This window comes from Photinus pyralis, unplaced genomic scaffold (genome assembly GCF_008802855.1).
Source record: "Photinus pyralis isolate 1611_PpyrPB1 unplaced genomic scaffold, Ppyr1.3 Ppyr1.4_LG7, whole genome shotgun sequence".
NCBI classification, from domain to species: Eukaryota; Metazoa; Arthropoda; class Insecta; order Coleoptera; family Lampyridae; genus Photinus; species Photinus pyralis.
Genome location: NW_022170738.1, coordinates 41,342,603 through 41,356,454, shown reverse-complemented (window position 1 = coordinate 41,356,454; position 13,852 = coordinate 41,342,603). Strand labels below are relative to the sequence as shown.

The following is a 13,852-nucleotide window of genomic DNA, read 5'->3' as shown; positions in this document are numbered from 1 at the left end:
CTTTTTTTTCTGAAATTTCATTTTATAGGTTTCTACATTGCAAATTTGCTGGTTGGCGTGTTAGACACTGATGAACCCCAGAAACCATTTCTCATTGCTTGTAAACGTCTGCCAACAACTAATTTTGAAACAATATGTCAGTTTATAAACAAATCTCTTACTGCTTTCTCGTCTACCATTAATGGGCGCGTTTTACTTTTACTTACCGATGCAGCGCCTTATATGGTTAAAGCTGCAAAAACTGAAGGTTTTTTATCCAAATTTATTACATGTTACATGTCTAGCACATGGAATAAATAGGGTTGCAGAGGTTGCCAGAGAACTGTGCCCTGGAGTTAACAAATTGGTTAACAATGGTATTACTATATTTAAGTTTTAGTGCTTGTTTGACCGTGGGATCTTTTAGGAAAGAAAGCGTTCCTTAAAGCACCTTCACGTGTGGCAATATACCAAGAAATTATGCCAGATTCGCCTCTTCCTCCGGAGCCAATAATTACTCGTTGGGGTACTTGGTTGGAAGCAGCGATATTTTACGCCAACAACTATGAAAAATTTGCTGCAGTTGTTAGGAGGTTAGAGGATGACGCAGAATCCGTAAAAAAATTAAAACTCTTAATAGAAGAACGAAGCGTACAGAATGAATTAATATTTATTAAAACACACTTGTGCTTTCTCCCTGAGTGTTTGAAGCAATTAGAAAATCAAGGAATGTCACTATATGACAGCATATCTATCGTGCAAGACGTAAAATCCAAAATAATACGTATTCCTGGCGAGAAAGGAAAACGGCTGAAATCTAAATTAGACAATGTTTTAGAAAAAAATGTTGGATTTAAAACGCTTGAACAGTATTCAACAATTTTAACTGGTGATGGGGAAGGTAATGAAGACATTAAAGTGGAGATGATTCCAAAATTTAAATATGCCCCCATTACTAGTGTAGATGTCGAACGTTCATTTTCCATATACAAGCACATTTTAGATTCGCGAAGGTGTAATTTCACTGAAGAAAACTTAGAAATGTATATAGTGTGCAATTACAACGCGTAAATCGTTAGCGATATATTTAGTAATAAGGCAATACTAATAATAAGTAATAAATAAAAATAATTAATAAAGATTAATAACTTGCAATTTTTAGTTTATTTAGAGCAATTTTTCCTTATTTTGGTTGCCATTTATGGCGCAATTTTTGTGATTTTTAGTGCCACAACTTCCGCTCACTAGTCATGTCAATGCCAATGGTACCAACTACTCTCAACACACTAAGGGCGCATTTATTCAGTTACACAAACCAGAGTACGATCAACGGAATGTTACAAACTGAGAAATCATACGTTTTGTAAGCATCTCCTACTAGGCCATCCGGGGTTATTAGGGAGGAAACGATGTTGGGAGTGTGGGACTGGAGCACATACGGTGTGGAGATACGTGAATTCATATCAAAGGCGGTATTGTCGAAAATCTATAATCAATGGTCAGTGGTGCTTAAGAGCGTTAGTTCCAAGTATGGGGGTCTGAACATCCGCGATATCGAAATTCCAATTGAACAGTCGGTGTAGGCCGAGATTCAAGGTAAGCTCTACGAAAACAACGGTGTAAGGTTACGAGAAGAGATGAAGTGTTTTCAATATCATGTTTGTATTGTTGTGAAGCTCACTTTAATGCGAACATGTTATTTGGACAATTCAGCTAACCTAGTTAACAAAAGTCCAATAAACTGTTCGCTTTTTCCGTTGGCGCTTTGCTTAACTTTGAATTTATTTCAGGTCGAGGACTCAGTAAATTACATTCAATTTAACATTATGAATCAACAGTTGTGCCTCATATATTCAAAGGCCAAAAAGGAAATATTTCACCACCAGTAAATAGAATAGGTGGCATTAAGAGACAAAGATTACTTAGCACTCCCCAAACCTCCACTAACAAGTGATTATGAAGCAAAGCACAATACCTTTCACTGTGATGGTTATGAAGTAAATCCCAGAATAATTTCCAGATTATTGAGTCTGTGTTGGCAGATAAAATTACACTGTGACAAATCTGTGCAAGTGCATATTAAAACGAAGCACACAAGTAAAGGTGTTTTTCTTCCAAAATATTGCAACTTAAGCAATAAAATTACCGTTGACAACAACTTAAAAAAATTATTTGCTAATCACCGGGTCGATAGTTTATCTATTTCTTCTAATTCTTCAGTGCCATCCCATGATTATGAACCTGAATTGATGCAAGATGATCACAGAACAAAAAAACATTCTCAAAATGTAATGCGCAGTAGGATGTCAACTACTATTGAAAAAGAGCCTAAACTGTTACTGGGATTACACTTCGGATTATACCAAAAACATTTAGTAAAACTTCTAAGTGAAAATATGTATGATCCAATAATTTTTGTCTTTTTCTTTTTTGCTTTTGCCATTGCACTAATACAATTTCTCTTATTTACCAATATTGTATTTTGATTTATGACTTTATTTTGTTTATTGTATAACTCTGTTAACAATTTTGTTTCGCTTTAGTTATAAATCTAAATAAATCATTATAATTATTTTTGTTCCATTTTTGTTAATTTTTCTATATTTCTGTGCGGCTTTTATTGAACAATATTTAAGTTTGTCCTGTATTTAGACTAGATAGTCTGTTTGGACAATAAATTATTATTATTATTAAAATATCTCTTTTTACTCTCCACTTGACGCCAAATATACTGTCCTCATGAATGCATCTATTTTCTTCAATAGATTGTCAGGTCGTGCTTTCACAAAACCACTTTGAGTCATCGCGTGCGTGAAGGTAGCCAGTACGCGCCAGTATATCAGTACTCTGTAGTACTGTTTGAGTACTATCTTAAAACGACAGCAAAAATTTGCTACCTATGAAGGACGCCGATATTTTTATGTACTGGCTGGCGGGATTTGGAAGCTAGCCAGTATACACTGGATATCGATAACCCGCACATTAATATACAACGGTACTATTTAGTACTTCTTGGGTACTGAACACATACACAATCAGTTTCTTGGTACCTTTAAGAGTTGCCTTGTACTGGCTACTGTCCAAATTCCGCTAGCCAGTACTCGAGAAATTGATAACCAGGATATAAACAAACAGCAGTACCATTTAGTACTGCGTAAGGATTGATTAAATGTAAAATCAGTTTTCTGATACCATTAGGATTACACTAGTACTGGCTACCTTCCAAATCTCGATAGCCAGTGCAGGGGATATTGGTGTACGGCACATAAATAAGCGATAGTACGATTTCGTACTTCCTAGGTAGCAGATATGTTGATTGGATATATATATATATATATATATATATATATATATATATATCTCCAATCAACTGAGTGGTAAGTTTAAGGATTGCCTTCTACGGGCCACCGTCCATATGCCGATAGCCAGTACCCCATTCCCCATTCGAAATCATTTTACCCAATCTTTCACTACAGAATAAGGTGGCGAATTTCCCCCATACACCTCATCCGACCGATCTTTAATGTTTTGAGGAGACACCTTCTGGAGTAAGGAATTTGATCATAGCTCGGTACCTGATTTTTGTAATTTTTGACAAGGTGTTAAACGAATGACAATTGTAAGAAAACAAATTGTCATAGTTATCTTTGTTTTTCCAAGACTTGAAGTGTAGGGTTGTACAGGGCCGCCGAGATGCAAATGCTAGACTGGTTATTATAGGTCCCTTACTATTGTACATGAATCTGAAGAAACCTGACGTAACCAGAATCCAAAAACGGCCATTTCAAGATCACTTAATCGCAGAAGTCAGCGCTCAATGTACATGTACATTTGCTGAAATGTTAGGAGCTACTAAATTACTTGTACAATAAACGAAGCGAATTTTTGTTATCAATTAATAAAGACAGTTTAGTGTAATTTCAAAATGGATTATCGTTACTAGATTGTAATTGTAACATTACTTACGTGACTGAGCATGCCTTACACAGAAGTTTGTATAGTTACATCAGAGAAAAGATGTGTACAATTTGTTACAACGCTTAAGAATCGAAAAGAACCTTTGTTGATGTAAATCAAGTGGTGTTGCTTTCAAAAGGTGTAACATTTTTAAACGAGTGCATTTCGTCTCGTTTAATAATGTCGTTTTAACATTTATGTTGGCCAAGAAAGTGGAATTTTTGATATTATATTTGAACCAACCAACCAACCAAAAATTTTCTTCCCCGTTCCCTTCATTGGCAAAGGCCCCAATTGCTTTTCGAATATTTTTAAACAATACAACCTTAATTTAATATTTAAAGCTGAACAATCTCTAAAAACATCTACCCGGATAAAAGAACACCTCTCCTGTATTAAAAATAACAACTCCTATAGTATTAAATCATCGTTTGCTGTCCACATTCTCCATACTGGTCACCCCTTTAATCCGCATTCTGATTTTAATGTCCTTCATAATTGTGACAAAGGTTCTAAACTTAACTTTCTTGAAATGAAAGAAATGAATTACACATAAATTTAGCCCTCAGCTCTCCCATAATGAAACTCTTAGTATCAACAAGGATTTCCTATTCTTACATAAAATTTTGCCACGCCTTGTACTCGCTAGACGTCATTTTATTGTAATTTTGCTTATCTCTAGTCTGTCATTTTAATTCACTGTCAGTTTTGGCTTGCTTTCAACATGTTCGATTATTCAAGTTTAAAGTTATTTAACCACATCACTATGTAATTTTCTTAAATTGTTTACTATTCCTTCAACAATGTGTTATTAGCGTATGTTTTAAATAATTACTTTAACTATTTAACTTAATTCTGTATTTTTAGGTTATAACCCTTTAGTGGGTATGTCATTAGTTGTTTTACATCAAATTTTACATCTTGTTACCGTAAGTTAGTGCCTTTATACATATCGTTGCCCAACCTTAAGGTTTTTCCAGGTTTTGGCAACACGTTTATAAAAAAAATTTAGCTTCTTAACCCGTCTATTTGTCAATTTTACCCTGGTGCTACCATCTGTTGTGAATGGTTGGTTTTCAGGTTTACTGCCCATGTAGGTGTATCACTTAATGTTTGTTACCGTTTTATTTTATTCAATTTACAAATTGTAAGTAGTGTTATTGTTCTCTCCTCAATTTAAATCTATATCGTTTTAGAACACCTGATGATGACCGTGTGTCGAAACGTAGTGTTTTGTCGTTAAGCTGTTTATTAAATGATATTTATTTATTATCCCTCTCTTGTTCTGGACCCTATATGGGAATGGTTTTGTGATCTTTGGATTTACTCGTATTCAATCTCCCATTTTGAGTATACAATGGACGCCAAATTACCTAAGTAAATAGACACATCTATTAATAACGAGCAGAAATACACAGACTAGCGCGAGCAATATTGTCTTAGTAAATCTTAGAACTAGACGAATGTCGAACGTATGCGATATGCACAATTTTGCTTGCAGTGACATTTGTTCGAGTGTTTCCTTCAAACAGTACGCCAATTTATTGAGTTTATCGCTATGATTGTAAAATACGAGTATATATTGCAAAAAAAATAATGTGGTTGAATAGAAATTAAAAATGCCTCCTATTTGATGTGGCACTTCACATTCTTGAGCAGTTGCTGTGACACCCACAGGGTGGAGATTCCTAGTGTATGTTGTAGATATTTCGTCCCCCTCAAAATCAAAATTGAGCTGTTTCGGAAATTCTCCGAAAAATGCCCGGTTTTCCAGAGAAGGAGGGTCGAATTTTCATTGGGACCTCCTGCATACTTACATATTCGTTTAATATCGGGCGATCAAAAATGATTGGCTGTCGAGTCATTTTTGATCGCATTGTATATCTTTAAAGCTTGTCCCTGCTTTTTTTGGTCCGTCGATCACAGTTTCAGCGGCGATTAAGGAGCTTCCATACATTCCTCAACAGTATAGAACTTTTGCTTGAAGGATTTTCTATATTTTTGTTTTAAATTTCTGAAATCGCATTGATTTGTGGATATTCCATTCAGAGATGCATGTGGATTCTGTATCAAAGAGTTTTTATACAGAATTTAATTTTCTTTGAAAATATCTAAATATTATATACGGTCGGTGGTCCATATTAGAAAAAGGGTTATTTTGTAGAATTTCTCAATCGCCAAATGCTCTAAATTGCTATGAACGTTGTAATCCTGAAAAAAAAGCTTCAAAAAGGTAGCACGTTTTTTTCAATTATAATATTGCAAATATCTTTGTAATGTAATTCTCCATTTTTTGGGGTTCGTTGAGATTTGCTTTAATATATAAAAAAAGGAACCACAATTGTTTATTGTTTCTAAAGCGATCGATTTCGGGTTTAACCACCCATCATCAGGCTATGCTAAAAAATATATCACATGAATTTGAAGTTGAACACAGAATTAAAATTATTACCGTCAATTTGAATTATATAAATGCAGCGACATTGAGTTGAATAAAATTGGATAAAAAGTATTAAAATTACATTAACGAAGACAATAGGTACATCGGGAACATCTTGACTAGGGTTACATCTGAAAAAGTAAGTAAGGTGAAAACGGGCATGTAAGGGTGTATAAGTGTGTGTGTGTAAATGTGTATGGGTGTATATTTGAATTAGTGTTTTATTTATTCTATGAAATACCTTATTTGGATGCAAATTATAAAATTTTTTAGTTCTTAAAAGCACATGTTGAAAATTGGTTATTACTTATGACAGGAGAAAAGTTATAGGTTATGGTAAGATTCATAGGCGTACGGTGTGACATGGGCGTAGTATGGGATGGGTTTCTGGTTGTAGGTTATGTATTTTATGGTTGTATTAGTGTTTGTGGATTGGTGTAATGTAATTGTAAATGTGTGAGTATGGGAAAAATAGTGTTTTCATTGAGGAGAGTGTGAGGGTTTTGTGCTTTGTGTTTCTCTATTTCGTAGTGTTCGAGTATATTTAGTTTTGAAAATATTGCAGGGGTGTAGAAGGTATGTATGTTCTAGGTCGGTGTTGTGTTTGTGTTCGAGGAGGTGTGTGCCAACTGCTGATTTAGGTCTGTTGGATATGTGTTCTTTGAATCGTGTATTAATATTTCTGGTGGTTAGTCCTATATAATGGGCTTCACAGTCTTTACACTGAATTTTGTATATACCTGACTTGGTTAAGGGATTCTCTTTGGGTTTATTATTAGATAGTATTTTAGATAAGGTTGGGTGTGATTTGGAAATGATAGAGATTTTGTGTTTGTTAAGTGTTTTGTGGAGGTGTAAGCTTTTCAAAACTAAATATACTCGAACACTACGAAATAGAGAAACACAAAGCACAAAACCCTCACACTCTCCTCAATGAAAACACTATTTTCCCATACTCACACATTTACAATTACATTACACCAATCCACAAACACTAATACAACCATAAAATACATAACCTACAACCAGAAACCCATCCCATACTACGCCCATGTCACACCGTACGCCTATGAATCTTACCATAACCTATAACTTTTCTCCTGTCATAAGTAATAACCAATTTTCAACATGTGCTTTTAAGAACTAAAAAATTTTATAAATTTTATAATTTGCAGCCAAATAAGGTATTTCATAGAATAAATAAAACACTAATTCAAATATACACCCATACACATTTACACACACACACTTACACACACACCCTTACATGCCCGTTTTCACCTTACTTACTTTTTCAGATGTAACCCTAGTCAAGATGTTCACGATGTACCTATTGTCTTCGTTAATGTAATTTTAATACTTTTTATCCAATTTTATTCAACTCAATGTCGCTGCATTTATATAATTCAAATTGACGGTAATAATTTTAATTCTGTGTTCAACTTCAAATTCATGTGATATATTTTTTAGCATAGGTAGCCTGATGATGGGTGGTTAAACCCGAAATCGATCGCTTTAGAAACAATAAACAATTGTGGTTCCTTTTTTTATATATTAAAGCAAATTGCAAACATCTCTTCTACTTTCCTTTCCCTTCTCTGAGTAACTCAGCGTTTCCTCTATATCAACTATGTTAATTTCATCCACTGAATAGCTCTTAGCAAAAATGCACCTTGTATAATGAATTCAACGAATTACTCTTCAAGCTTCGTTTTTTCGTATATACTCTGCAATATTTTTAATTAAATGCATTTTTTATACATTTGCATATTATCCAAGCTGCAATAGGAGAGTGTACCTACCGTGTATAGAATTGCATCTTTACGATTACTTTTCGTCTACGCGAAAATCGCATCTCTTTTATCATCATTACAAAACTCATTACCCTTTCTCTATTTTATAATGTAGCTCCAGGTGAACTATGTCCAACTTCTCTATCATTGTATAAAAAAGCACATTTGCCCTGAATATCCATCATTTTCAACAATACGTTTGTGTATTTGCACACATTGAAGCACTCGTTAAAAACTACCGTACAGGACATGAATATTATTTCCTACGGCTGCTTCGTCTGTAAATGGAGTCAACAATAACAGCACCGCTTCGTTTTAATTTTTGCTTTATGTCGTGCAATGCGCTCAATCATAATTGAAGTTTCATAGTAACAGAGAGTAACATGCTGTCTAATACACATACGTAGTGTGATAAATGGATTGAAAATGTTATCGATTTGTTTTAAAGATAATTTTCATCGAACAACGTCTACAACGTTGCTAATACACGTACTAAAACATCCTTATTTAATAAATAATAAATATTTATAAGCAAACTATTATATTTTATTTTATGAGTCGTTCAATTTGGCATAACAGCGTATTTGACTAAAATGTGAGTTTAATACACCGAATTAAGTAGAGGATCGCCGATAAACGACTATTTATTAAGAACCTCTACTTTCCTATTTAACTGCGGGATATTAATGTAATATACGACTATATATTAATTATTAGGATATTAATAAACAGTATTAACTTGTTCAGAAACATAAATTCTAAGCTTATCTGAGACTTCACACTTGGTTATTAACAGTTATTTTAATTTTTACATCAGTGTGGGATTAAGATGAAAAGAATGTTCCTTTTTTCCCAATATTAACTTAATAATAAAAATATTCATAGTTATGGTGCAAAGTGGTTATGACTTATGTGCCATTGTGAGTGTACCTACCTCGATTTGGTTGCTAAAATTTTCATTTTAATCGTATGATGTTCACGAATTAATTTCTTGATTTGACTTGGAGGTATTTTATTACCTTCTTTGTTTTGTTATGTATTATAACCTTCATACTGGTTGCAATTTATAACGTTAAAATGCGTTTGTGCGCCTAATAATGTTTTCTTTGTTTATTAAATCTTTACAGTTTCGGAGTGAACGTTGTTCCGAGAGAACGTGTGGTGAGTGTTTCTGCAATCTAATCTTAACATAACACGTGCTACATTTTGAATTTAAATCTATTATAATCCACTTGCGTAGTCATACAAACTACATATTAATATACAGATAAGTAATCCCAATATGAATACCACATCCATACAAACATCTCATTCCTAAATCAAAGTATCCCACCTCAACACTTCGCGGCCGCCCTAAAAAATCCAACCCCCAAACCCAAACTTTTCAGCAAAATATACAGCCCACAAAAGAGCAAGCGCAGTTGATGGCTTAATTTTAGATAACAGCAATTGCCCGAAAAACGGAACCCAACAACAAGAACATTCAGTTTGCATCGCGTATCTCCAACAATCGTATATGCGTATACTTATCATCCAAAGAACTTGCAGACAACTTTGTTGCCAAAAATCTCCCATAAAAATACGGAACATAAATATAGAAATATATAAGCTGAATACACCAGCAATACGCCTACTCACATCTAACGTCTGTCCAACAATTCCTAACACAGTACCAGAAAATGCACTAAAAGGATTGAATCTTGCACTTGTGTATCGCCTATTACGTATGTTGTTACATGTTAAATTCACCCTAAGTTACTAATGGGTCATACTATATACAGGGTGATTCCTATAGTACCTGCCACCGTTTGGGAGCGTGTAGGTGGTGCGTAGGGGAGTATTTTGATATAGGACACTTGGGGTCGGAAATCTAAAATAAGGGTGCCAGAGCCAAATTTACCTTCTGGAATTTCGCGCCTGTAGGTAGGCAACCCAACCGGCCGGCGGTGCACACGGAGCGATCTCAGGCGGCGATGTGTGGCTGACACTTGATCAGAATTTTGTTTAAACCCACGAAATCCCGTCTGCAACGACGCGTATCAAGTGAATAAACACTATGGCAATAGTATAATAATAGTTGGCTAGATGTAGGAAGTGCATTGAGAACAACGGTGACCACGTTGAACACTTGTAAACGTTATTGCTTTTGACTGTCGTTTTCCCTCCTTCCCTCCCATGTCGCTTCCTCGCGCTAACTCGCTCTGCATCGCTCCGCGCGAAACGTCGGTCGGTTGGGTTGCCTACATACAGGCGTGAAATTCCAGAAGATAAATTTGGTTCTGGCGCCCTTATTTTGGATTTCCGACCCCAAGTGTCCTATATGAAAAGACTTCCCCTAGGCAACCCCTATACGCTCCCAAACGGTGGCAGGTACTATAGGAATCACCCTGTATATTTGTGATCCTTGACCCCGAAAATCCCGGAAACGGCAACCCATGGATCAGAATCGCTACAATATTACACATATTTTCATTTCTGGCCGCCATCTTGAATTTTGAATACAAAGCAACAAGCCCCGGTTTAGAAACGTGCAGGGTCGTATTCCGCAGGTTTAAAAATAAAAGCACTTGTTACCAAAATGCATTTTGCTTTTTATCTAAGTGACTGGTCTAAAATGTTCGTTTTTTTTGGATGCAATGAAACTGAGAATAAATACCAAAATGTGTGCCACTATAAACGGTATGTTAATCACGTCCTGAATAGCTATGGAGAAGATCGAACACGCTCCGTTCTGAGTATTGTCTCGGGCAGGTGTACGGATCGGATACGTTTCATGCAGAAAGTGACGCTCTCTCTTTCATTATCCACGATTTTTATGCGTCATTTGGTTTTTAAATTATATGCCTGGATATAAACGCCGCGCTCCGTTCAAGCGTGTGTACCCAATTTCGTCAAATCCTAATTTTAGAATATTTACGTTTCCATCAGATAGGTGTAATGTGTGTCTCGAAGGGTACCCTGTTTACCGGTCAAGGCCGATCTGTCTTGATCCCTACTTGACCTCACTTGTGCCACTTAATCCGTAACGGATAAAACGCCCCAGGGTTTCGTAATATTGTTAGTCCACAACCTGTACAACGACATTCACATCAAATATTACTGAATGAAACTTTTTAAAGCGCACGTATGCGTATTTTACAATCAAAAGACATATATCGGGGAGAGCAGTTGGTTTTAGTGAATCAACTGGTTGCTTAGATTATTAGATAATTAATTAAACTTGTACATGATTATAGTGACATCGTCCTCATTCTGTAGTGAAAATCTTAGTGAAACTTTTCTCCTAATTTCGTAAAATTACTACCCACTGCTAATAATTGTAACATTACACTTGAAGTATGTCAGTCAATCCATAATTGTTTTCCGCAATTGGGCTGAAATATATCACGCGAACACACCTTCAAACTTTTTATACTTATGGCTTATCGAAACAGAAAATATGGCCATTACAAATCGAGTTGCTGTCGCCCATGGATGTATTAAGGCAATGCAAAGTTATAGAAGCTATACAGTTTCAAAATACTTCGTATGTGGTCTAGCAAAGCCAAAATTTAAAAAACCTTTCGCGTTCATATTCTTCTTTTCAATTTCCGATATGCAACAAGTTTCAGGTGTTGCTTATGTACCCAATCGAGCACTGATGCATCTGCATATGTGTTTAAAATATTATTAATTATATAAAGGTATTACTCAGTGCTTTTGTCAGTAATGACGGTGGCGTTTCTCGGATAGCGATATGTACTCCATGATTCACCAAAAAATGAGTATTCATAAAATTTCTTTAATACATCTAACTTCACCAATAATAGATAGATCGTTCACAACCTTCTAGGCGTATCTAGTAGGATTTGAAAACGGTGCTTAGCAATGATATAACTATGGGAACACCAAATTGGTTATGTTTGTAGTAAACCACCCTTAGCATATTGTTTATGCTCACTTTGTACTTATTTTGCACAAACCCCACAATTTCGGTACCAATATCGAGACATGGAATCTTTAATATATGGCTAAAACTTAATGCCTGGGCGCCCCCTCTCACGCTTTGTGCTTCAATATTCGAACGTTTATTTATTTTCACTAAACAATTATTAAACTAACTATATTGGTATAAGAACTTCCTCAGATAAACTGGTTCCGTGTTATATTGCAGTACCTACGTAACACTGCCCCCTCCTTAGAAGTGACACTTCCAATTTCAATCAGAAGCTCGTAACGGTATGGACAGAGAACTCCTTTCTGACATCCTGTAGTTTGGAAGAAATGCCAATCGACGACAATCTTGCGCGACGCAATGGCCGATGACATAGTTAGATGTGACTTGACATCAGCTATTTCTTTTACGATGCCGAAACGAGCTTTGTGTCCGGCCCCATACGTACTCATTAATTGACTAAAAGTGTTATGCAATTCCACTCCATTTACTTGCTCTTGGTTACTGTTACTGCCCATGTACTAGGCCAATATATTAAAATGAACAATTTTTGCTTTACCTCGAGGTGGTTCTCGAATCTGGTAAACTTCATCCTTTATTATACGCATGATATGGCCCTTTCATGACGTTTGTAGCTTTGGAAAATGCCCACGTCCTTTTTAGGGATTAAAGAACCAGACAAAATCTCCAGCTTGGTAGTGACATGTAATGGTTCCAGCGCCAAATGGGGTAAACGGAATTAAGTGAAAATCCAAGATCTTCCCATAAACTATAATGAAGTAAAATTTGCAGAAGTTGTTTACGCGACATGTTTCGGAACGAACCTCGTTCCATTTTCAAGTGTTCAATGTTATGTTATGTTATATCCTCTTTCATTGAACACTTGAAAATGGAACGAGGTTCGTTCCGAAACATGTCGTGTAAACAACTTCTGTAAATTTTACTTCATTATATTTTATGGGGAGATCTTGGATTTTTACTTAACTCCAGCTTGGTACCTAACTTCGAAGTCATACCGTTCTTTCATACGGTACATGGTTCTCTTAATATTTGAAGGAGTCTGTAAGTCTGTAGTTTCATGCACCGAATCTATAATGTATAATGGTGGATGTTGATCCCAGTTCGTTGACGGTCAGACACATTGGAGACTGTTCTGTTCATTCTCTCCACCATTCCAACGGACACATACGAACGTCCACGATATGCTGTAGAAGTCAATCACAACCACAAATGTACATGTTTTCTACATCAGTTTCTAGGAATGTTTCAGTTATGTCTATTGCAACTAATTCGCAGGCCCTTCCAACATGGTATTGTTTTATGAGTGCTTTCGGGCGTCGCTGAAGGACATTGCTTGTAGCGCAAAAAACACACTGGCGGCACCATTCAGCTACAGCATCTTTGAGATTGGCACACCGGCCGACTCCATGTCCATGTGTAGCTTCTTCGGCACTTCTGTAACTTTCTTTCTATACGAATCAAGAGCCATCTTCGTTTTGTATGATTCGCTTGAGAAGGCAATTGTCCCTAATATTGGAATCCCACTGTGCCTAATAAGATTTGAGAGACATGTTCTACAAACAACCTGGTTCCATGTGGCCGTTTCACAGTAGTTTTCCATTACAGGATCAATGTTAAGTCAGGATCTCCTGGTGGTCCCATTAGCCAGGTCCGTGGGCTGCCATTTTTCATCTACCATCTGAGTTCTTTGGACCAACTCGTCTTTCTCCTTGGTTCGTGGACATAACT

The 13,852-nt window shown here is 35.9% G+C and overlaps 1 protein-coding gene across 1 annotated transcript; it reads left to right on the top strand.

Moving 5' to 3' along the window:
• Positions 1–32: 32 nt before the first annotated feature.
• On the top strand, positions 33–1,050 carry LOC116176250. The gene is made up of 2 exons (XM_031494733.1): positions 33–356; positions 407–1,050. Exons 1-2 carry the CDS (start codon positions 182–184, stop codon positions 1,048–1,050), a joined length of 819 nt encoding a protein of 272 aa, XP_031350593.1. The 5' UTR covers positions 33–181.
• The last annotated feature ends 12,802 nt before the right edge of the window (positions 1,051–13,852 follow it).

What these genes read in the sequence shown, in the direction of transcription:
- LOC116176250 (XM_031494733.1), top strand. Translation starts at nt 182, where the DNA reads ATGGGCGCGTTTTACTTTTACTTACCGATGCAGCGCCTTATATGGTTA. An exon ending in TAACAAATTGGTTAACAATG is followed by an intron (nt 357 to 406) that starts GTATTACTATAT and finishes GGGATCTTTTAG; the next exon opens with GAAAGAAAGCGTTCCTTAAA.